This window comes from Phytophthora sojae (assembly GCF_000149755.1).
Source record: "Phytophthora sojae unplaced genomic scaffold PHYSOscaffold_7, whole genome shotgun sequence".
In the NCBI taxonomy this organism is placed as follows: Eukaryota; Oomycota; class Peronosporomycetes; order Peronosporales; family Peronosporaceae; genus Phytophthora; species Phytophthora sojae.
Genome location: NW_009258121.1, coordinates 2957221 through 2977433, shown reverse-complemented (window position 1 = coordinate 2977433; position 20213 = coordinate 2957221). Strand labels below are relative to the sequence as shown.

The 20213-nt window shown below is 58.3% G+C and overlaps 7 protein-coding genes across 7 annotated transcripts; 3 read left to right on the top strand and 4 right to left on the bottom strand.

Annotated features, from left to right (window-relative positions):
• Positions 1 to 338: 338 nt before the first annotated feature.
• PHYSODRAFT_563173 (ABC transporter lipid exporter ABCA1 family) lies at positions 339 to 5885 on the top strand (the record flags this gene model as incomplete). Its single annotated transcript, XM_009534432.1, has 1 exon — positions 339 to 5885. The coding sequence occupies one exon, from the start codon at positions 339 to 341 to the stop codon at positions 5883 to 5885; it is 5547 nt and encodes a 1848-aa protein (XP_009532727.1).
• A 70-nt stretch (positions 5886 to 5955) lies between these two features.
• PHYSODRAFT_515268 (hypothetical protein) lies at positions 5956 to 7837 on the bottom strand (the record flags this gene model as incomplete). Its single annotated transcript, XM_009534431.1, has 5 exons — positions 5956 to 6162; positions 6328 to 6558; positions 6670 to 6708; positions 6772 to 7188; positions 7253 to 7837. 5 exons carry the CDS (start codon positions 7835 to 7837, stop codon positions 5956 to 5958), a joined length of 1479 nt encoding a protein of 492 aa, XP_009532726.1.
• Positions 7838 to 8049: 212 nt separating this feature from the next.
• PHYSODRAFT_317488 (hypothetical protein) lies at positions 8050 to 9474 on the top strand (the record flags this gene model as incomplete). The annotated part of the gene is made up of 3 exons (XM_009534430.1): positions 8050 to 8509; positions 8624 to 8674; positions 8750 to 9474. The coding sequence occupies 3 exons, from the start codon at positions 8050 to 8052 to the stop codon at positions 9472 to 9474; spliced, it is 1236 nt and encodes a 411-aa protein (XP_009532725.1).
• A 216-nt stretch (positions 9475 to 9690) lies between these two features.
• Positions 9691 to 10422, bottom strand: PHYSODRAFT_317487 (hypothetical protein; the record flags this gene model as incomplete). The annotated part of the gene is made up of 3 exons (XM_009534429.1): positions 9691 to 10026; positions 10103 to 10297; positions 10378 to 10422. The coding sequence occupies 3 exons, from the start codon at positions 10420 to 10422 to the stop codon at positions 9691 to 9693; spliced, it is 576 nt and encodes a 191-aa protein (XP_009532724.1).
• A 1993-nt stretch (positions 10423 to 12415) lies between these two features.
• On the bottom strand, positions 12416 to 13861 carry PHYSODRAFT_516255 (hypothetical protein; the record flags this gene model as incomplete). The annotated part of the gene is made up of 2 exons (XM_009534428.1): positions 12416 to 13108; positions 13316 to 13861. 2 exons carry the CDS (start codon positions 13859 to 13861, stop codon positions 12416 to 12418), a joined length of 1239 nt encoding a protein of 412 aa, XP_009532723.1.
• A 794-nt stretch (positions 13862 to 14655) lies between these two features.
• PHYSODRAFT_548072 (hypothetical protein) lies at positions 14656 to 16603 on the bottom strand (the record flags this gene model as incomplete). Its single annotated transcript, XM_009534427.1, has 2 exons — positions 14656 to 15901; positions 16175 to 16603. The coding sequence occupies 2 exons, from the start codon at positions 16601 to 16603 to the stop codon at positions 15242 to 15244; spliced, it is 1089 nt and encodes a 362-aa protein (XP_009532722.1). The 3' UTR covers positions 14656 to 15241.
• Positions 16604 to 17290: 687 nt separating this feature from the next.
• PHYSODRAFT_445639 (hypothetical protein) lies at positions 17291 to 17695 on the top strand (the record flags this gene model as incomplete). The annotated part of the gene is made up of 1 exon (XM_009534426.1): positions 17291 to 17695. A coding segment is annotated over one exon (405 nt), but the record flags the coding sequence as incomplete, so codon positions are not given.
• Positions 17696 to 20213: the final 2518 nt, after the last annotated feature.

Here is a 20213-nt window from a genome sequence, read left to right as displayed (position 1 = left end):
CTTTCACGAAAACTGGACTCCGCAATTGCAAAAATGCAAACACTGAAAATTACCTCACAAAGTACAAGTATGAAGCCATTTTGATTATCAGGGTATCATACTACAAAGGGGAAAATACTTATCAATCGTACAGATAGAGCTATGTAGATATATCGGCGTATGGGGGTATTAGTTTATAACTTGGGAATAATCCATGTCGCGTGGCGAAACCCAGTCGTAGGACACAGATGGGTGCCGGCGCTGGCCATCCTCAGCTCCTGCTGCTGGCACTCTTGAATCCGCCGCACGTCTAGCATTAGTCGTCTACCGCAGACGCCGGGGCAAGCCACTCCGCCACCATGATGCCCAGCGGCGGACCCTCGTCCACAACGGTCTCCTCCCGGACGACGACGGCGCCTTCAACCACAGCGACAACAGGCACAACGACTGTAACGTCCTCCTCCTCTTCGTCGACCGCCTCGTCCGCTGCGTCGCTGCTGACGTCCTCCACATCCACGTCCGGCTCCTCCTCTTCGTCCTCCTCGTCCGATGGCACGGAGCTGTTGACCACGTGCCTGTCCACCATCGTCGCGTACGACTACGACTACGCGCTCTGCGTCATGAACTCAGGCTTCTTCGAGGTGGACTCCTCGCCCTTCGGGGCCGCCACGTCCACGGCCACGGCCATCGCCGCCGCGCTCGCCAGCGCCAGCGCCAGCGGCTCCACGACCGTGGACGAGTCCGGCTCGTGCAGCCTCATGTGCAGCAAGCCGGCCATGGCGGCGTCCAGCTCGTGCTGCTCGGCGGCCAGCACGGTGCTCAGCTGCCCGCAGTCGTCGTCCAGCATCGCGTACTGCAAGTCGGTGATCGAGGCCACGGTGGCCGACAGCCAGCAGTGCGGCCTCTCGGCGCAGAACACGGCGCTCATCGTGTGCGTCGCCGTCATCTTCGCCTTCTTCGCGGCCGTGATGGTCGCAACCAGGATACACGCCAGGAGACAGGGGGCTGCGGCTCTAGCAGAGGGCGACGCGGTCGAGTCCAGGTTCGCTGCGGCCGGCAGAGCCACGTGGACAGCGGCGCTCGCGGCCTGGAGACAGGTGACCAACCTCATCTGGAAGAACCTCGTCATCAGGCGGCGCAAGCCCGTGTCCTTCGTGTTCGAGCTGCTGCTGCCGCCCGTGCTGACGCTCGCGCTCGTGTTCATCGCCAACCTGGACACGATCTTCGGGACGGGGGACAACTACAGCAGCTCGTACGAGGCGGCCACGCTGTTGGGCACCATCTTGTGCACGGGGCTGGACTCGCTGGCGTACACGGACTACGGGGCGCTGAGCACCAACATGTCGACCTTCTACAGCAGCGGCCAGAGCGTGATCGGGCTCTTCCTGCTCATCAGCTACATCAAGTTCGTGTCCACGACCACGACGACCATGGTGATCGAGAAGGAGACGAGAATCCGCGAGGTCATGAAGATCATGGGGCTGTCCAACTTCACGCTGCTGAGCTCGTGGTGCCTGACCACGGCCATCTTGGCTACACCACTGGCGTTTGTGATCGCCGCAGAGCTCAAGTATGGCCAGGTCTTCCCCATGACGGAGTACGCGACGCTGGTGTTCCTGTTCTGGGCGCTGAGCCTGTCGATCGTGAGCTTCAGCTACTTCATCACGCCCTTCTTCAACAAGTCGCGCGCGGCGTCCATCGCCTCTGTGCTGCTGTGGTTGGTACTGTTCTTCCCATTCTTCTCTGTCATGTCCAAGTCTAACTCGTCCAAGTATCTAGGAGCGCTCGCTCCTCCGACGGCGTTTGCACTGGGTATCGACGACTTGGTGCGACGCGCGCAGCTCGGAAGAGGCTTGGCGTATGCCATGGGCCTCATTGAGTCGCCTATTACGGTCCCCTCGGCGTTTGCGATGAGCTGGTTCTTGATCCTCGACTCGTTCATTCTGGTCGCTCTCGGCTGGTATTTTGACAACGTTTTACCGCAAGAATTTGGCGTGCGGAAGCCGTGGAATTTCCTGTTCGTGAAGGAGTATTGGATGCCTTCAAGCGCGGCCAATAGCGACAAGGAAGTGATGGTGCTGGAGTCTCCTAGTACGGCCTCATCGCCTCAGACCAACTATTCGTTTGGGTCACCACGCGGCATGCGGCTCCTGCACCAGGCCTCTTCGGATGGATCGGTCGTCATGATGAAGGACCGGCCTGGACTCGTGGCGTCCGTGGAGCCTGTTAATGCTACGCTTGCAGCTCAGGAACAAAAGGGAACGTGCCTCCAGATCCGCGGTCTTCGCAAGGAGTTCCCGTCAGACGACGCGAAGAAGGTCGTGGTTCAAGGCTTGAACCTTACGCTTTACGCTGGACAGATCTCCGCGCTGTTGGGCCACAATGGTGCAGGAAAGACGACCACAATTTCAATGCTGACGGGGCTGATCCCGCCCACGTCGGGTGATGCGGCGCTCTACGGCCGCTCTGTCCGAGAAGACTTCAACGAGCTTCGCCAGATCATGGGCATTTGCCCCCAGCACGACGTTCTCTTCAACGAGTTGACCGTGGAAGAGCATTTGCTGATGTTTGGAACGATGAAGCACATTCCGGATTGCACTCTGAAGGAAGAAGTGGAGCGAATGATTAAGGAAGTGGGCCTGGTGGAGAAGAGGAAGGTCGCCGCTAGGAACCTCTCTGGCGGTCAGAAGCGGAAGCTTAGCGTTGCGTTGGCGTTCATGGGAGACAGCAAGCTGGTCTTCCTGGACGAACCCACGTCCGGAATGGACCCTTACTCTCGTCGTTTCACGTGGAACTTGCTGCAGCGGAACCGCGACGACCGTGTCATCGTTCTGACGACGCACTTTATGGACGAGGCCGACATTCTGGGTGACCGGATCGCCATCATGGCAGATGGCCAGCTCTGTTGTGCTGGAAGCTCGCTCTTCTTGAAAAACCGCTATGGCGCCGGGTACAGCTTGACCATGATAAAGGCGCCTGAATGTGATGTCGAAGCTGTCGGTGCGTTCTTGCGCAACTTCGTTCCTGAAGCGAAGTGCTTGAGCAACTTTGGTTCGGAGGTCGTGTTCCAGCTCCCATCCAAGTCGTCGGGAGTATTCTCGACGATGCTTCAGGTGCTTGATGATGAAATGCGTCGCTTGCGCGTCGTCCAGTATGGTGTGTCCGTGACGACATTGGAGGAAGTATTCTTGCGCATTTCACATGACCGCGAAGAAGAGGCTGAAATGGGAGTCGCTGCCTGTGGAGTGGAGGCGGTGGACCAAATCCGTAAGACGTCGGCTACTTCGGCGAATTCCCGGGGCACCTTCACGGGCGCTATCGCAGCTGAAGCGACAAACCGTGCAACGTTATGGAGCCAGTACACCGCGCTTCTGACAAAGCGTGTGAGGATCGCAAAGAGAGACAAGAAGAACCTCCTGAACGCTGTCTGTATCCCGCTGCTCTTCTTGATTATCCTGGTTTCGCTCCCTGAGATCGACGTGGCCAGTTTCATGACGACGAATGACTACGCTACGGAACTGGCTTCGTCGTCCCGACAGGGCAGGTGCTCAAGTGCCAACTTCTCGCTGGTCTCCGTTCCGAGTGCGTGCGACAGCTACACTTTCAACTACTGCGACCTCGGCGTGATCGATTGCAGCGCCTCGACTTGTTGTGACAAGACTAACGTTGAATCTCCTTACTACGCGTGCAACATGTGCGACGGCACCTCATCGTCCAACCCAGTGACTCCGTGCTACAACAAGTACTGCCTTGACCAGGATGGCGCGAAGCTTCAGGCCACGCTGAACGCCTTCTTGACGTCGGTTGTGGTGATGCTGGCGTTTGCCTTTGTTCCAGCTGCCATTGTGGCATTCGTGGTCCGAGAGAAGAATCCCATCCAGAACGCCAAGGGTTTGCAACTGATCTGCGGTGCCAACGTGTCAGCTTACTGGCTGTCCACGTGGACGCATGATATCGTCCTCATGATGGTCACAGTTATCGCTGCCATGGTCATGGTGCCGTTATCGGATCGTACGCTGACAAGTTCCATGGAGGTGTGGGGAGTTGTCTGCCTGGTCGGCTCGCACGCGTTGGCAGTGATCCCGATGGCGTACTTGTTCAGCTTTAAGTTCAAGAAGCACGCGGTGGCGCAGACGTCGTTGCTCGTGTTTGCGCTGTGTACCGGCGGTTTGCTGAGCATCTTCTCGTTCCTGTGTCGACTCATCGACTTCGACTTGACTCCGGGCAATTCCTCCGACAACTTGACGCTGTCCTCGCTCGACCGGAACTACCTTCGTTGGATCTTCCTGCTCTTCCCCGGCTACAGCCTGAACAATGGTATTTATGAGATTGCTACGCGGAAGTTGAGCCGTAGCTCGCTGTACGGTAGCAGCACTGAGACGGTTGCGCCGCCCTCGTTCTTCGGTGCCTGGGCTGGACTTGGTACGGATTACACGTGCACCTCATGCTGGGATGCTGCGAGTGGCGAGAACTGCTGCGTGCGCAACGTGTTCGATCTCGATGTCGCTGGAGCTCCTGTCGCCTACGCAGTGGTGGAGATCGTGGTCTTCATGCTGCTGGTCTTCGTAGTGGAGAACCGCAGTTTGTCCTGGCGCCCAGAGCAACGCCAGCAGTGGCCGCGCAACGAGGACGACGACGTGGCGAAAGAGCGCCAAAAAGTGGAGCGCTCGTACCCCACCGACAACGACAGCGTGTTTATCCGCAACCTGCGCCAGCAATACGGAAATGGAGGCAAGGTTGCATTGGACGACTTGTGCCTTTCCATTCAGAAGGGAGAATGTTTTGGCTACCTGGGTATCAATGGAGCCGGCAAGTCGACGACGATGAAAGTCTTAACCGGCGAGATTGCTCCGACCAACGGGTTCGTGACGCTGGGAGGCTACGACTTGTCTCGTGATCGTGATAAAGCACGTCGCGTGGTTGGCTACTGCCCGCAGTTCGATTCGTTGCACGACCTGCTGACTGTGGAAGAGCAACTGGAGCTGTATGCGCGGCTGAAGGGAATCCCGAGCGATCGTGTCAAGAAGGCGGTGGACCAGAAGATCGAGGAAGTGGGGCTCACTGAGTACCCCACTAAACTGACACGTGGGCTGAGTGGAGGTAACAAGCGTAAACTCTCGACCGCGATCGCGTTGATCGGCTCTCCCAGCATCATCTTCCTGGATGAACCCTCGACCGGAGTGGACCCGAGCTCGCGAAGGAAAATGTGGGATGTGATCGCCAGTGTCTGCGCCGCAAAGGAATCGTGCGTGGTCCTTACGACTCACTCAATGGAGGAATGCGAGGCGCTGTGCACGCGTGTGGGGATCTTGGTGAGCGGAAAGCTGAAATGCCTCGGCAGTGTGGAGCACCTGAAGCAGAAGTTCGGCCGAGGCTACATTGTGGAGGTGAAACTGCGGGAGCCGAGCCCGTCCTCGATTGGAAGACTGCAGCTCGAGGTGTATCGTATCCTGGGCGGCAACAAAGCAGGCGTATCAGCGGTCGACGTCACTAGCCTGTGTTCATCTCTCGGAGCGCCCAACCGCGCGCATGCGATCCTGAACGGCGTGGGCAACGGCAGCGTGCTTAACAGCTACCTTGAGACCTCAGGTTTAGTCCCCATGGACGTCTTCTGTGCGTGGTGGCTCACGGAGAACATGGGATCAGCGTTGCAAGAGTTCTTCCAGGTCAAGTTCCCAGGCAGCCAGCTCATCGAGCACCAGGGCGGCCATTTCCGCTTCCAAGTTCCCAAGCGCGCACTTCGGCCGTACGCCATCTTCGGGCTGCTCGAGGAGAACAAGGAGCAGCTGCTCATCAGCGAGTACGGCGTGAGCGAGACTTCGCTCGAGCACATTTTCAACACGATGGCCGCCCAGCAAGGAGAAGAGCAGCTGCAAGGCAGCGCTAGATACCGCGGAGACTGGTAAAAGACTCCAGTACAATACAAACTAATAATGAATGGAGTAAACAAACAAAACTTTGCCATCTCAATTGGACTCAGTACCCGAACTTGTCGTTGAGCTTTGTACGGCCATCGCCTGTTTGGTTTGCCGGCGGCACCCACACCTGATCGCCTCCTTCCAACACACTCGCATCGTCGGCACTTGTAGTACTAGGCTTCGTCTCTCTCGGAGGACCCATTGCTGGACCAGCGATTCGTCGTCGCTTTGGCGCTGATGACTCGATCGGAGCTTGGTCGGAGGTCTTTTGGGCTGCGGCTGCAGGTGCAGAGCGTGCTTTCTGCTTGTGTGCTCTCTCTTGTGAAGATGTCTTCCGCTCAGGCACCGATTCCTGCTTCTCGATCACTGCAGCTTCAGCAACAACAGGCTCAGGCACCTTCAGTTTGTCGGATGTAGACGCAGTGGGAACTTGTTTGGATGGCGAGGAAGGGGTCGCAGCAGGTTCTGGCGCCGACTTGGCCATCGCCGCCGGCTTCTGAACAGGCAAAGCAGCTAGCGCTGGGGTTGCGACGACAAGCAATTGGCGCTGACGCTTGAGCTCCGCCTCCACCTCTGCCTTAAGCTTCGTGAGCGTGTCAACCTCGCTCGCATGCAGCTGCGTGGTTGTTGCGACCATGAAAAAGTCCAACGAATCCGCTTCCTCTTCCTCCACTTTGCTCTCGCCACCTACAGCTTGGTTCGCAGCGGCCTTTGCGGACGCAGCAGTCAATTCGGACTGAAGTTTCGCCAGTTCGGCTTCAAGCTTCTTGACATTGGCCTGAATTGAGTCGGCGGTCAGCACCTCGCTCTTCTGAACCCGCGCTGCTGGCGTCACTGCCACCGCCTCGGAAGCTACCGACGATGAACCTGTAACCCTCTGCTTCCGCGCGGCAATCTTCTGCTGATTAGCCTTAGTCCGGTCGTAGAAATCGTCTTCGTCACTGCTGTAGCCGTAAAGTTCCTCGTTGATATTGCGCTTCTTCCTCGCAGTAGTAGATGTCCCGCCCGTCTTGGACCGTTGGTCGTTCTTGGCGTGAATTCTGCCTTCCAGGTCGTCGATCTCCTTCATCAGCGCATCAATGCGCTGCTCGTTCCGATCCAGCGTGCGCTGCTGGCCTTCCGACAGCCCGTCGAGCTGGTTCTGCTTGGCCAGAATCCTCGAGCGCTCCAGCTTCAGGTTCTCCATCTTGCGGATCCGCGTCTGCAGCTGCTGGTACAGGCGCTGGTCCTTCTCGTTCACCTGCGACTGACTCACACTCGACTTGTAGGGCTGGTCCTCCTCCTCCTTCAACTGAGAACCACACCACATAGTTAGTATACCACCACCTCCATTCTCCCCCGTTCTACCTCCTTACATTGCGGAGGTAGTCCGGCAGCTCCTCTTTGCCCTTGGCCGCGTCCTCTTCGTCGCTCTCGTCGTCCCCCTCCTCCTCCTGTGCGTCTTCTCCGAACCCCCAGGACGCGCCTCGGTCCTCCTGCTTCTTCTTCTCCAGAATCTGCCGCTTCCTGTCCAGCTTCTCCCTGAACTTGGCCAGATTTAGCGACTCGTACTCGGCCGGCAGCAGCTCCGGGGGTCCGCACACCGCGTACAGCCTCGTGGACTCGCCAAACACCAGCACGTCCCCAATGTGCAGCCGCACGAACTGCTCGGCCACCACGCGCTTCTTGTTCACGAAGCATCCGTGCGTGCTACGCGCGTCGAAGAGGAAGAGGGCGCCCTTGTCGTCGAACTGCAGCGCCGCGTGCACCCGCGAGATGGACGGATGCGCCAGGGGCAGGTCGCACACGGTCTTCATGCGCCCGGCCACGACGTAGCTCCGCCCATCGGTGCGCGGCAGTGGCAGCGTGTCCACCACCACACCGCCCTTGATCACCTCCAGGTAGATGCCGAACTCGTTGCGGCCCGAGGCGCTCCACTCCGGCGGAGTGTACTGCGCCATTGCTGTCGACAGAGATGGCTGCACTTCCAGCACTTGCGGAGTAATTGATTACATGCACTTGCAGAGCACTCTCTCTTCATTTGAAGAGCAGCTTTCAGAAGAAGCCCGTCGCTGTACCCAATGCGCTGCAAGAGCAAGAGCTCCGATGCTCTTCTGCTCTGCATCCGTGGCAGAACAGCATAGCGGCGCGTTTTGCCTGCCAATCTGCCGACATGTCGGCTTCGCGAGCGAGACACCACCTGACCATCGCCGACAAGAACCGGCTGCGGCGCCACCACCGCGAGCACCCGGAGCTGACGCAGGAGCAGCTGCGCGAGTGGGCGTATGCGGCGTTCGGGCAGTGGGTGGCGCGCTCCACCGTGGGCCACATCGTGCGCGCGCCCGAGGAGGTGTGCGCCAACCCGGAGGCCACGCGCTTCCAGAGCGGCCGCTACCCGGACATGGAGCAGGAGCTGTACGCGCTGATCGCGGCGCGCGGCGCGCAGCTGGGCGTGGACATCAAGCGGCTGGACGCGCCCGTGCTGAGCGACTCGGAGCTCTGGGCCAAGGCCAACGAGATCCTCAAGCGCACGCGCGGCAGCCACGAGGGCGTGTCGGTGGCCTGGGTGCACCGCTTCAAGAAGAGGCACGGGCTGCACCGCTCGCAGTTGAAGAGGGCGGCCGGCAGTGCCGGTATTGCTCCAAATACTGAAACTACCGTCACAATAAATACTCGTGTAAGTTCTGCCGGTGTAGCGCCGACAGTGCCGGCGGTGCCGGTGGGAATGGAGACGCCCGAGCTGACAGTGGCAGAGCAGACGCTGGAGGCGGTGCACCCGTCGGCAGGAGACAAGCGGAGTGCGGCCGACGCTGCAGTCGGAGTGGAGCTGGACGGGCTGGGGCCGACGACGGAGCCGCCAAACAAGCGGCCAGCTACTGCTACCACAGCTACTGCTGCTGCTGCTGCCACTGCTGCCTCTGCAGAGTCCGTTGCCGCCGCTGCTGCCGGTAACCGGTCACACTTTGTGTCGTCGGAGGATATCCTGCTGCTGACGCGGGTGCTGGCCGTCAAGCCGTGGACGTTCCCGTACGCGATGGACGGGTGGCAGCAGGTGGTGGAGAAGCTGCGCGGGGACGGCAACTTCCGGCTGGAGAAGACGGCGGGCGCGTGCCAGGCCAGAGTGAACCTGCTGCTGGGCCACATGAAGGCGGGCAACACGGCGGCGCTGCGCAAGTCGGGCACGGAGGACGAGTTCGACCGCAAGTGCGCGTTGCTCAGCGAGGTGTCGTCTCAGATGGAGTCGCATGGAGGAGGAGGGGTGCAAACAGCTGAGAACGCTTCGTCGGTCTCAGCGGTGGCAGCAGCACCCGTGGCGGTACAGGACGCGGTCAGCAGTGTCGAGATCCCCAACCTGGCTCAGGAGCGCGAGCGAATGGCTCAACGCCGGCTGGAGCTGATGGAGCGCAAGTTAGAGCGGGAACTGGCCGCCCAGAAGCGCCACTCGGAGGAGCAGGTTAGTCGACTGGAGAAACTTCATCACGAACAGCAAAAGATCCAGCAGGAGCAGCACGCGCAGCTTCTTGCTACGATCCAGCAGCAGCAGGCGATGATTTTCGAGCTGATCAAGTCGTTAGCTCCAGCGTCCAATACCGTCTGAAGCTAGCAAGCTTGGCTTGCAGTAGTTTTGCGTGTGATTGCGGCGTGTCCTCTGAGGCACACTTGCGTCGCATTTGCATTGGAAGGCAAAACCAGTGGATCATATTTCAATGTCAAAAGTTATTTGCTGTTTGAATTTGGTATCCTTGCTTCATCACTGCATTTGTCTTCAGCCCTCCAGCTCAACGAGCAGATTCACCCCACGCTCATCACGGCCTTACACAACCAGTGCTTGGGCCACACTCTTCGCCTTCTCCTCGCTACAGAGCAGCTCAACAAGTTTCAGGCCCATTTCGATAGCAGTTCCAGGGCCTTGGCTGGTCACGCACTTGCCGTTCACTACCACGCGCTCTTCGGTGCGTAAGTCCACGCCGGTCATCTTGGACTCGTAACTGGGGTAGGTCGTGGCGGGGCCGTCGTCGAGCAATTCGTGGGGGAGGAGCACAACCGCGGGTGCCGCGCAAATGCCGCCATAGTATCGACCTTGGTTCTTCTGCTTCTGAAGCATCGTTATGAGCTCTGGCGAGTCGTGCAGGTGCTGCGCGCCAGGTCCCTGGATAATAACGTTCAAAGATAACAGTAGTGTCGGTAGCCCCAGCACTTCGGGACGACAGCACTCCTGCACTTACTCCTGGGCACATGATAAGGTCAAAGCTGAGGTCAACGCAGGCCTCGATGGCGATATCGCCTTGCACTTTCGTGCCTTGCGACATAGTCACAATGTTCTGCAGCTTGCGCCCGACGCTAGCGAGCGTCACCTTCATCCCGCCGCGTGTGAGCACATCTGCCACTGCGATAGCTTCGATCTCCTCCGTTCCGTCGGCCTGCAAAGCGATAAAGTAGCAAATTAATGAAAACTATCAACTCATGTGTAGCGAGCACAGCCCGCACAATGAATGCGTACAATGGGAATCATCACCGCGCGGGGCTCGCCGTCGACCGTCGACATCGTGGCAATTGATCTGAAGGCGGCGGAATCGACACTGAGAAAGCCACAAAGGATGCGATCCGTCTTCAAACGCAGCATTGTAAATGGGCTTCTGTTGGAGCGACACGTCCACAGAAAAGAACAAAACGCAGGTCTCATACTGCTAGCTTCAAGCTGTAATACCAACTTTGCTACGGACACGCAGGCGATTGGCTTGATACGTTGAAGTTGTATACCTCTCATCGATCATACAATTCTCTTAGATAGGTGCTATTTTATTGGCCCCAACCGTTGCCATCACTTTGACTGGCAACAAGCAGCAGGTATCACCAAGCGGACGATGGCGGCGAACACGGCGGAGCAGCTCGCCAAGAAGAAGGAGGAGGGCGCCTCCGAGTACCAGAAGCAGAAGAAGGTCGTGGGCGACCTGCTCTCCAGCGCCGAAAGTGCGTACTTCTCGTCTAATTCTCGGCTAAATCGCTTCTGTATCAACTCTAACTCTCTCTAATGACTAGATGGCGACCTGGAGCAGCTGGAGAAGACGCTCGAGTCCCTGCAGGTCATGGGCGTCACGGACGTGAAGGAGGCGCTGACGGACTTCAAGGACGCGCACAAGCGCACGGCGCTGCACTTCGCCGCGGCCAAGGGACGCCGCAAAGTCATCAGCTTCATCCTTGACCGCGCCCCGGAGTGCGTGGAGTGCGTGGACGAGGAGGGCGCCACGCCGCTGCTGTACGCGACCAAGGAGAACGAGTTCGCGGCCGTGAAGCTGCTGCTCGCGTACTTCGCGGACCCTAACACGGCCATGAACAACGGCACGACTGCGCTGCACGAGGCCGCGGCCAACGGCAGCATCCGAACGGTGAAGCTGCTGGTGGAGATGAAGGCGCAGCTGGAGGCCACTACGAAGAACGGCACAGCGCTGCACTTCGCCGTGAGCGAGGACCGCGAGAAGACGGTGGCGGAGCTGCTGCGTCTTGGCGCCAAGGCTGACGTGACCAACGCCGGAGGAGTGACTCCGCTCATGCTGGCGTGTCTGATGAACAAGCCCGTGGTGGTCAAGGAGCTGCTGGAAGGCGGCGCGACGCTGTCGCTCACCATGGAGGGTGGGCTCACGGCGCTGCACATGGCGGCTGAGACCGGCTTCACCGAGGTGGTGCAGGAGTTCCTAAACTGCCGTCTGGAGGACACGAAGGAGGTGGCCAACTTGGCTTCGGATGCTGGTGCCACCCCTCTGCAGCTCGCTGCTGGCATGGGCCACCACGAGATCGTCACGCTGCTGAAGCCTTTCACCAAGGGCTTTGAGGACGCGGACCTGAACAAGCTGATGGCTGAGGAGAAGGTGAAGCTGGACGCTTACTACGAGGAGGCTGCCAAGAACAAGGCCCCGGCTGCCCCAGCTGGAGCGAACGAGCCCCAGACGGTGGAGGAGAAGCTGGAGGCCGAGAACCAGAAGAAGTTGGCTGAGATTGAGAAGGAGGAGGACATCGCTGTGCCTGAGGCCGTCGAGGTGAGCGAGGAGAAAAAGACGGAGGCCACCAACCTCAAGAACGAGGGCAACAAGGCGTACCTGGTGAAGGACTACGCGCTGGCTGTGGATCTGTACACGAAGGCGATTGAGATCATGCCTGCCGACGCGGTGCTGTACAGCAACCGCTGCGCGGCCCACCTGGGTGCGGGCGACGCCAAGCAGGCCCTGCACGACGTGCGTGTCTCCAAGAAGCTGCGTCCGGACTGGCCGAAGGCTCTGTTCCGCGAGGGCCAGTGCCTGGAGGCGCTTGGACTGTACGAAGAGGCCGCTTGCGCTATGTGGTCTGCCATGCAGCTTGCTCCTGATGACAAGCTCCTCAAGCGCCGATTCCAGGAGTGCGTCAAGCGTGGTCGCTCGGACCACCAGGCCAAGTTGAAGTCGGCCGACTCGACTAAGTAGAGGTGTCATGCACTAATATATGCACAGCATCATTCATTTCGGAGCTCTTCTAGGAACATAACAAGAGGAGCAGCAAGCCACTCTTTACAGCGACTGCGACTGCCTGCTCGTTGGAGCAGGGGCTGGAGCTAACGACTTGATCAGCTCGAACATCATCGCCTGCTGCTGCTGGATCGTAGCAAGAAGCTGCGTGTGCTGCTCCTGCTGGATCTTTTGCTGTTCGTGATGAAGTTTCTCCAGTCGACTAACCTGCTCCTCCGAGTGGCGCTTCTGGGCGGCCAGTTCCCGCTCTAACTTGCGCTCCATCAGCTCCAGCCGGCGTTGAGCCATTCGCTCGCGCTCCTGAGCCAGGTTGGGGATCTCGACACTGCTGACCGCGTCCTGTACCGCCACGGGTGCTGCTGCCACCGCTGAGACCGACGAAGCGTTCTCAGCTGTTTGCACCCCTCCTCCTCCATGCGACTCCATCTGAGACGACACCTCGCTGAGCAACGCGCACTTGCGGTCGAACTCGTCCTCCGTGCCCGACTTGCGCAGCGCCGCCGTGTTGCCCGCCTTCATGTGGCCCAGCAGCAGGTTCACTCTGGCCTGGCACGCGCCCGCCGTCTTCTCCAGCCGGAAGTTGCCGTCCCCGCGCAGCTTCTCCACCACCTGCTGCCACCCGTCCATCGCGTACGGGAACGTCCACGGCTTGACGGCCAGCACCCGCGTCAGCAGCAGGATATCCTCCGACGACACAAAGTGTGACCGGTTACCGGCAGCAGCGGCGGCAACGGACTCTGCAGAGGCAGCAGTGGCAGCAGCAGCAGCAGTAGCTGTGGTAGCAGTAGCTGGCCGCTTGTTTGGCGGCTCCGTCGTCGGCCCCAGCCCGTCCAGCTCCACTCCGACTGCAGCGTCGGCCGCACTCCGCTTGTCTCCTGCCGACGGGTGCACCGCCTCCAGCGTCTGCTCTGCCACTGTCAGCTCGGGCGTCTCCATTCCCACCGGCACCGCCGGCACTGTCGGCGCTACACCGGCAGAACTTACACGAGTATTTATTGTGACGGTAGTTTCAGTATTTGGAGCAATACCGGCACTGCCGGCCGCCCTCTTCAACTGCGAGCGGTGCAGCCCGTGCCTCTTCTTGAAGCGGTGCACCCAGGCCACCGACACGCCCTCGTGGCTGCCGCGCGTGCGCTTGAGGATCTCGTTGGCCTTGGCCCAGAGCTCCGAGTCGCTCAGCACGGGCGCGTCCAGCCGCTTGATGTCCACGCCCAGCTGCGCGCCGCGCGCCGCGATCAGCGCGTACAGCTCCTGCTCCATGTCCGGGTAGCGGCCGCTCTGGAAGCGCGTGGCCTCCGGGTTGGCGCACACCTCCTCGGGCGCGCGCACGATGTGGCCCACGGTGGAGCGCGCCACCCACTGCCCGAACGCCGCATACGCCCACTCGCGCAGCTGCTCCTGCGTCAGCTCCGGGTGCTCGCGGTGGTGGCGCCGCAGCCGGTTCTTGTCGGCGATGGTCAGGTGGTGTCTCGCTCGCGAAGCCGACATGCCGGCAGATTGGCAGGCAAAACGCGCCGCTATGCTGTTCTGCCACGGATGCAGAGCAGAAGAGCATCGGAGCTCTTGCTCTTGCAGCGCATTGGGTACAGCGACGGGGCTTCTTCTGAAAGCTGCTCTTCAAATGAAGAGAGAGTGCTCTGCAAGTGCATGTAATCAATTGCTCCCCAACTGCTGTGACGGCAGCCATCTCTGTAGACGACCAAACCAAGCTCGGACGTATGTGGCGCCGGGAGCTGCGCTGGATGCGGCACGTGGTGCGCGCGCAGGACCAAGATCAGCGTCTGGACCGCTGGCTGCGGCGCCAGTTTCCGTCGCTGCCGCAGAGCTTTCTGCAGACGCAGCTGCGCAAGCGCAAGATCCGGCTGCAGCCTCCGCCGGGCGTGACTGATCCAGCGCCAACTCGAGCCAACTCGTTGCTGTTCGAGGGCTCCGTGGTGGCTATCGATGCGTATCTCTTTCAGTCCAAGTTACAGACAATTGCAGAGCAACAAAAGCGAATCAATGGGCAACATTTCTCTCCACCGACGGCGAGGGACCGGAAAAAGCTGCAGCACTTGATGCAGCGCATCGTGTTCCGCGACGAACAGTTCGTGGTGCTCAACAAACCTCACGGACTTGCAGTGCAGGTGGGCGGCATTAGAGATATTCGTTGTGAATTGGTACTGATTGTGTGGCTGCTCTACGATCCATTGTTGCAGGATGGCTCGGCATTGACGGAGTCGCTGGCACGGTACTTGCCGTGGATAGCTGAGAGGTTGGAAGGAGGATGCACTCATAAGCAAACCGACGAGCAGGAACTGAGGCTGGTTCACCGACTGGATAAGGAAACGTCTGGCGTGCTGGTGCTGGCGCGCTCCCGACTGGCAGCAGCCAAGTTCTCAGAGATGCTGCGGAGTGGGGACGTGCACAAGACGTACGAAGCGCTGGTGTCGTCGTCCACTGCAGTAAATCCACGAGACAATTTTTCAACTTTGAAGACGTTCGAGGGGCGAGAAGTCAATCTGCCGGTCGACGGCAAGGCGGCTTGTACATTAGTGGAACGGGTGCTGCGGCAAAACGAGCGTGGTGAGCCCTTGGGCACGTGGTTGCAGCTTCAGCCGCGTACAGGGCGGAAACACCAGCTCCGGCTGCATTGTGCTCAGGAGCTCGGTGCACCGATCGTTGGAGATGACAAATACGGCGGACGCCCAGCCGACCGACTTTACCTGCACGCGAAGCGCATTCGGTTGCCGAATCCGTTCACACCCGGAGTTTGGATCGATGTATCAGCTGATCGTGCTGGTAGCTTGGCAGAGTGATACACCAAGCAGTTTTGCAGAATTTTGCTGACTGATAGTACACCATATGTAGGTAATACACCGATAAATTCTAATCCTTGCTCTTGGACTGAGCAGCGACCGATTTAATGAGATCCAGCATCATGGCCTGCTGCTGCTGGATGGTTGCCAAAAGTTGAGCGTGCTGATTCTGCTGAGCTTCTAGCTGTGCTCGTTGCAGCCTCTCAAGCTCCCGAACTTGCTCGTCGGCATGTCGCCGCTGCTCTGCGAGCTCTCGCTCCATCCTGATCTCCAGTAACTCAAGTCGGCGCTGCCCATCCAGGTCTGCCTCGCCTGTTGCCTCCGCTACGGCGATAGCCGCGGCAACCTCACCCACTTTAGCCACAGCAGCATCGTGCTGCGTGACACTGGGCGGCGGAGACGGCTCGCCTCTCCGCTTGCGCAGGTCCTCTTGAAACTCCTCGAACGCCGTCAGCTTGGCCTGCACATCCGTTAGTAGCTCGCGCTTGCGCTCGTACTCCTCCGACGTCCCAGACTTCCGCAGCGCAGCAATGTTCCCCGCTTTCAAGTGGTCCAGCAGCAGCGCCACACGAGCCTGACAAGCTCCCGCCGTCTTGTCCAGATGAAACTCGCTGTGTCCACGGAGTCGGTCGCACACCTCCTGCCAGCCGTCCATCACGTGCGGATACGCCCACGGCTTCGTCTCGAGTACCTGCGTGAGCAGAAGAATGTCGTCCGCCGACACAAACTGCTTCCTGGTACCAGCTCTATGGGTCGCCGTGCTCTTCTTCGACGGCGGAGGGATCAACGACAACTCGTCCTCCGTGTCCTCATCATTCACCGCCTCCTCTCTAGAACGTTTCCCACCCACAGCAGCAATCTCCACCTCATCGTCACCTTGTCCAACAATCCCCACAGCCTCATCTGCCTCCACAACTGTAGGTGTCACAATGACCGCGGGCTCTAACCCGAGCTCCGTCACCACTGCTCTCGAAGTCTCCTCTGTACTATCGCCCGCCTGCACGCGCCTCTGCGAGCGGTGCAGCCCGTGGCGCTTTTTGAACCTCTGTACCCACCCTAGCGACACGGACTGACCCGGTCCGCGCGTGCGCTTGAGGATGTCGTTGGCCTTGGTCCAGAGCAGACCCTCGCTCAGCAGCGGCGCGTCGTCGCGCAGCGGCTGCTCGTCGCTCTGCCTGGCCAGCACGTACTCGTACAGCTCCTGCTCCATCTCCGGATAGCGGCCGCTCTGCACGCGCTTGGCGCTCGGGTTGGCGCACACCTCCTCGGGCATGCTGGCGATCTTGCCGATGGTGGAGCGGCCGATCCACTTGCCGAACTGCACGTGCGCCCACTCGCGCAGCTGCTCCTGCGTCAGCTCCGGCCGCGCGCGGTGGAAGGCGCGCAGCTGGTTCTTCTCCTGGATGGTCAAGTGGTGGCGCGCCACGGCCATCGTCACTTCAAGGCTCTTGGGCTCTTACGCTCTTGCAGGAAGTGGACGGATGGGAAGCAGCAGAAAAATGCTCTGGAAGTCGCCGGGAGCTTGTGCTCGCCAACTGTCTCTTTTTGACCCTTAAGTTCGGGGTTGGACGCTAAGTACGGCTGTAGCCATTTGATGCGAATGGCCGCATCGGACACCTTCCCGGTGGAATGCGAGCGCTTCGAGCGTGCCTACCAGCGTCGCAAGAGGCGATTCCTCGCTCTGCAGCAGCGTCAAGACGTGTCTACCGATCGTCTCTTTATCATCAGCGACCAGCGGCCTTGGCAAGTATTTCAAAATGGCTACATTTCCGACAAACTTCAACGTCGGAAGTTGGTCTTCGAGCGCCGCCAAACCTTCCCAAGCCTGCACGAAGCGTGCGTTAGCGGTGATCGAGAAAAACTTCGAGGTCTTTTGAATTTTCCTGGAGTTTGTGTATTGGAACGGGATACAACTGGCAGAATTGCGTTGCACCACGCAGTCATAACCGACCACGTGAAGATTGCCAAGAAGCTACTGCGACGGCGAGATGCCAAGTTGCAAGTTCACGTTCGGGACAATTCAGGCCGCACTGCTCTCCACTATGCACTGGAGAAAATGGAGTTGTTGGCGTTGCATCGACGAGGAGAGTTGAGAGTTCCAGCGTTGGTGACTGTGGAGATGAGAGCGGAGAGCAAGCGGTACCGACGACTGTGGGAGCTGGCGGACCGAATGCTGGAGATGTTTAGTCGCAGAGTGTTGGAGGGAGATCGGTCACTTGGTTGGGGGGATAACGAGAGTCTTAAGACGTTGGATATGCGCTGCCGAGGTGACGCGTGGGACGCCTGTCGATCTGGAGACGTGGAGCGGCTGGAAATGATCGTTACAGTCTACGGCTGCTCGACGGAAGAATGGGAACTGAGTGAGTTGAAGCGAACGATGCTGCACGAGGCGTGTGAGAATCAGCAATTGCAGGTTGTGAATTTTTTACTGTCCACAATGAACATGCCCGTGCTAGCTCAGGATGCTTCGGGATGTACGGCGCTGCATTGTGCAGCACGACGAGGCTTCCTTGATGTCTGCCGGTTGCTTCTTGGGAAATCACAGAGTGATTGCGTTGAGCAGAGCGTTGAGTCGAATGATTCTGCGGAGCAACTCGCGCTTATTCAAGATGTTCGAGGAAGAACCGCGTTGCATTGGTGTCTACTTGGCTCCGGTGATTTACTGGCTCGAGTGGAAATTGGTGTGCTCTTATCGGGAACATGTCCGGCCGCATTACACATTCATGACAGTGACGGTGTATCTCCACTACATCTCGCTGTCTGGCGGGGAAATTTCGAGTTGATTCAGCAATTTATAAGCCTTGGGGCTATTGTATATGGGACTTCTCCTAGCAGTTATCCACCGCGCCGCGAAGAGTATCCCGAGAAAGCAGCATGGGCTCCGTGTGGTATTGTCTTTCAGCGACAGCGAGTACGAAGTTCGCAGAAAGTTATGCCGATTTCTGCGTCTGCTGATGGCAGTAGCGCACTCTGCAAAAAGGATGCGCCTGACTGGGATAGCGTTCAACACCCAGTTGAAACATTGTGGTATTGGACACGACAACGGCGAGCCTCAATATCTGAGGAGAAAACGATTGTATTGAAAACAGGGGCGGCTGAAGGTGACGAAGCGGTGCTCAGCGACGACGAGTTAGGATGCCGAAAATATGGTGGAAGTTGCGGCCACTGCAAGCCCATCGCCGAGGGGAGCGGGGGAACTTCTAAATCGACTAGAAATGCCAATCAATTCCAGTTATTGTCGCCATTATTACTTGCCGTACGAGTTTGTGCGCTGAAGTGGAAATGTCGTTCGTTATCGGACCATCGAGTGGCAATCGTTGAGCTACTTCTAATGAATGGTGCGAGTCCTGATGAACTGGCGAGCAATGAATGCGATGATAAGGATGCTACCGGGAGGACAGCGCGCGTAAGCCCGAACACTCTTTCAGCGCTTACAGAAGGCCTTCGTGTTTTCCCTCGATACCCTCAAATACTTGCGATGCTGCTCCAGCACGGAGCCGAACAGATTGATATCGCTGACATTGACCGATGGTGCTCTTCACAACGTTCGATTGACGCAAAGCAGGTGGAGGCAGCATTGTCGCTACTGCTTGAGCTTGATCGTGTCGCCAGTAGTTGTGAGTTCTTGGCGATGCTGTTTGTTCGGAAGTATTTCCGCACGTTGGGAGAATTGCTGAAGCTGTGGCCACAGATGACACGAACTCGTACGTCTGAAAGGGATTCAGCGGCGGCCAAGGATAACAATCTCGTGTGCTTGTCAAGAGGCTCGCCATGGAAATGCGTCCACGAAAGTTTACTATCTTGGAGAAATCGAAGAAGGAAACCTGGAGAAGAGAGATCAATCGGCATCGAGCACATAAGGACTTTGTACGGATGGGTCTTAGTCATTGAAGATGGGGGCGTTGAAGTGCACGAGCTTCTTGAGTATTGCTTTGACCACTATCTTCAGCAACGGATTTTTCTACGTATCCCTCGAGGAGACGATGCACCAGTAATGTCACCCGACGAGTGCGAACGTATTCTGCTCCCTTGTATTCGGATTTTGTTCAAGCACTGGAAAATCTCTGAGGTTAGCAGCGAGCGTCTGAAGTGCAAGGCTGCAGCTTGGCTGCAATCTACAATTTTGCTTGGATACTTTGAGTGCGCTTTGGTTCTTCTTGAGACGCTGAATCGACTAGGTGGCCGCCGCCGTTTGTTGGACACTGTATTCGAGCTCTACGCGTCAGCAATTGGCGCTCGAGGAAATCCAGAACGCTCAATACCCTGCCACCAGCGCGAGTTCATAACAATCTGCACTGAAAAGCTGTTAACAACCAAGTCTAGCACAACGGATCCAGGCCGACCACCGTCAGATGACGTAGCTTCGGTTCGAGCATTAGTGCACATGTGTGCCAACAACTTGCCTCTCGAGCTCATTAAAAGCTGCTTCGCCATTGTGTTTCCGGACGGTGCCGCACTAGAAGCGATGAAAACCATGCGCGTGGGAGGAAAGACAATGCTGCAGTGGATTGTTTTGCACGCTCGTGTCGACATCATGGAGTGGCTACTGGCTACAATTCCTGAAGGACTGGAGCGCGGCTCTTACTGGAGTCACTTTGTCGCTGCCTCGGTAACCAGCTTCTCCGCCTGTGAAGAAGGGGACAAAGTTTCCCCCTGTCTCTCGGATAAATTATTCTCAGCTTATCAGGAACTGGTTCAGCTTCATCTCAGCATAAGCGAACGAACGAATCTGCTCGTAAGTTTGATGATAAAACACGCGATTCCGAATGACTGTGTCGAGCTTACAGCGCGGATAGTGAGGGCGATGATCGGTTCAAATGGCGATGCAAACGACGCGGAAGATATCACGCGTGTATTGAAAGACTCCCATATCCTCCACGTTATAGCGCGTCGGGGTGCTACTCGAGTAGGTGAATACTTCCTGTCTGGCCGATGTTCAAGCGATGAAGCAGGGAAAAACTCTGTCAACTGGCGCCAGATCTTCATCAACCAAATCGAGGAGCGACACGAATTAGATGAATGCACTCCACTGGAGCTATGCA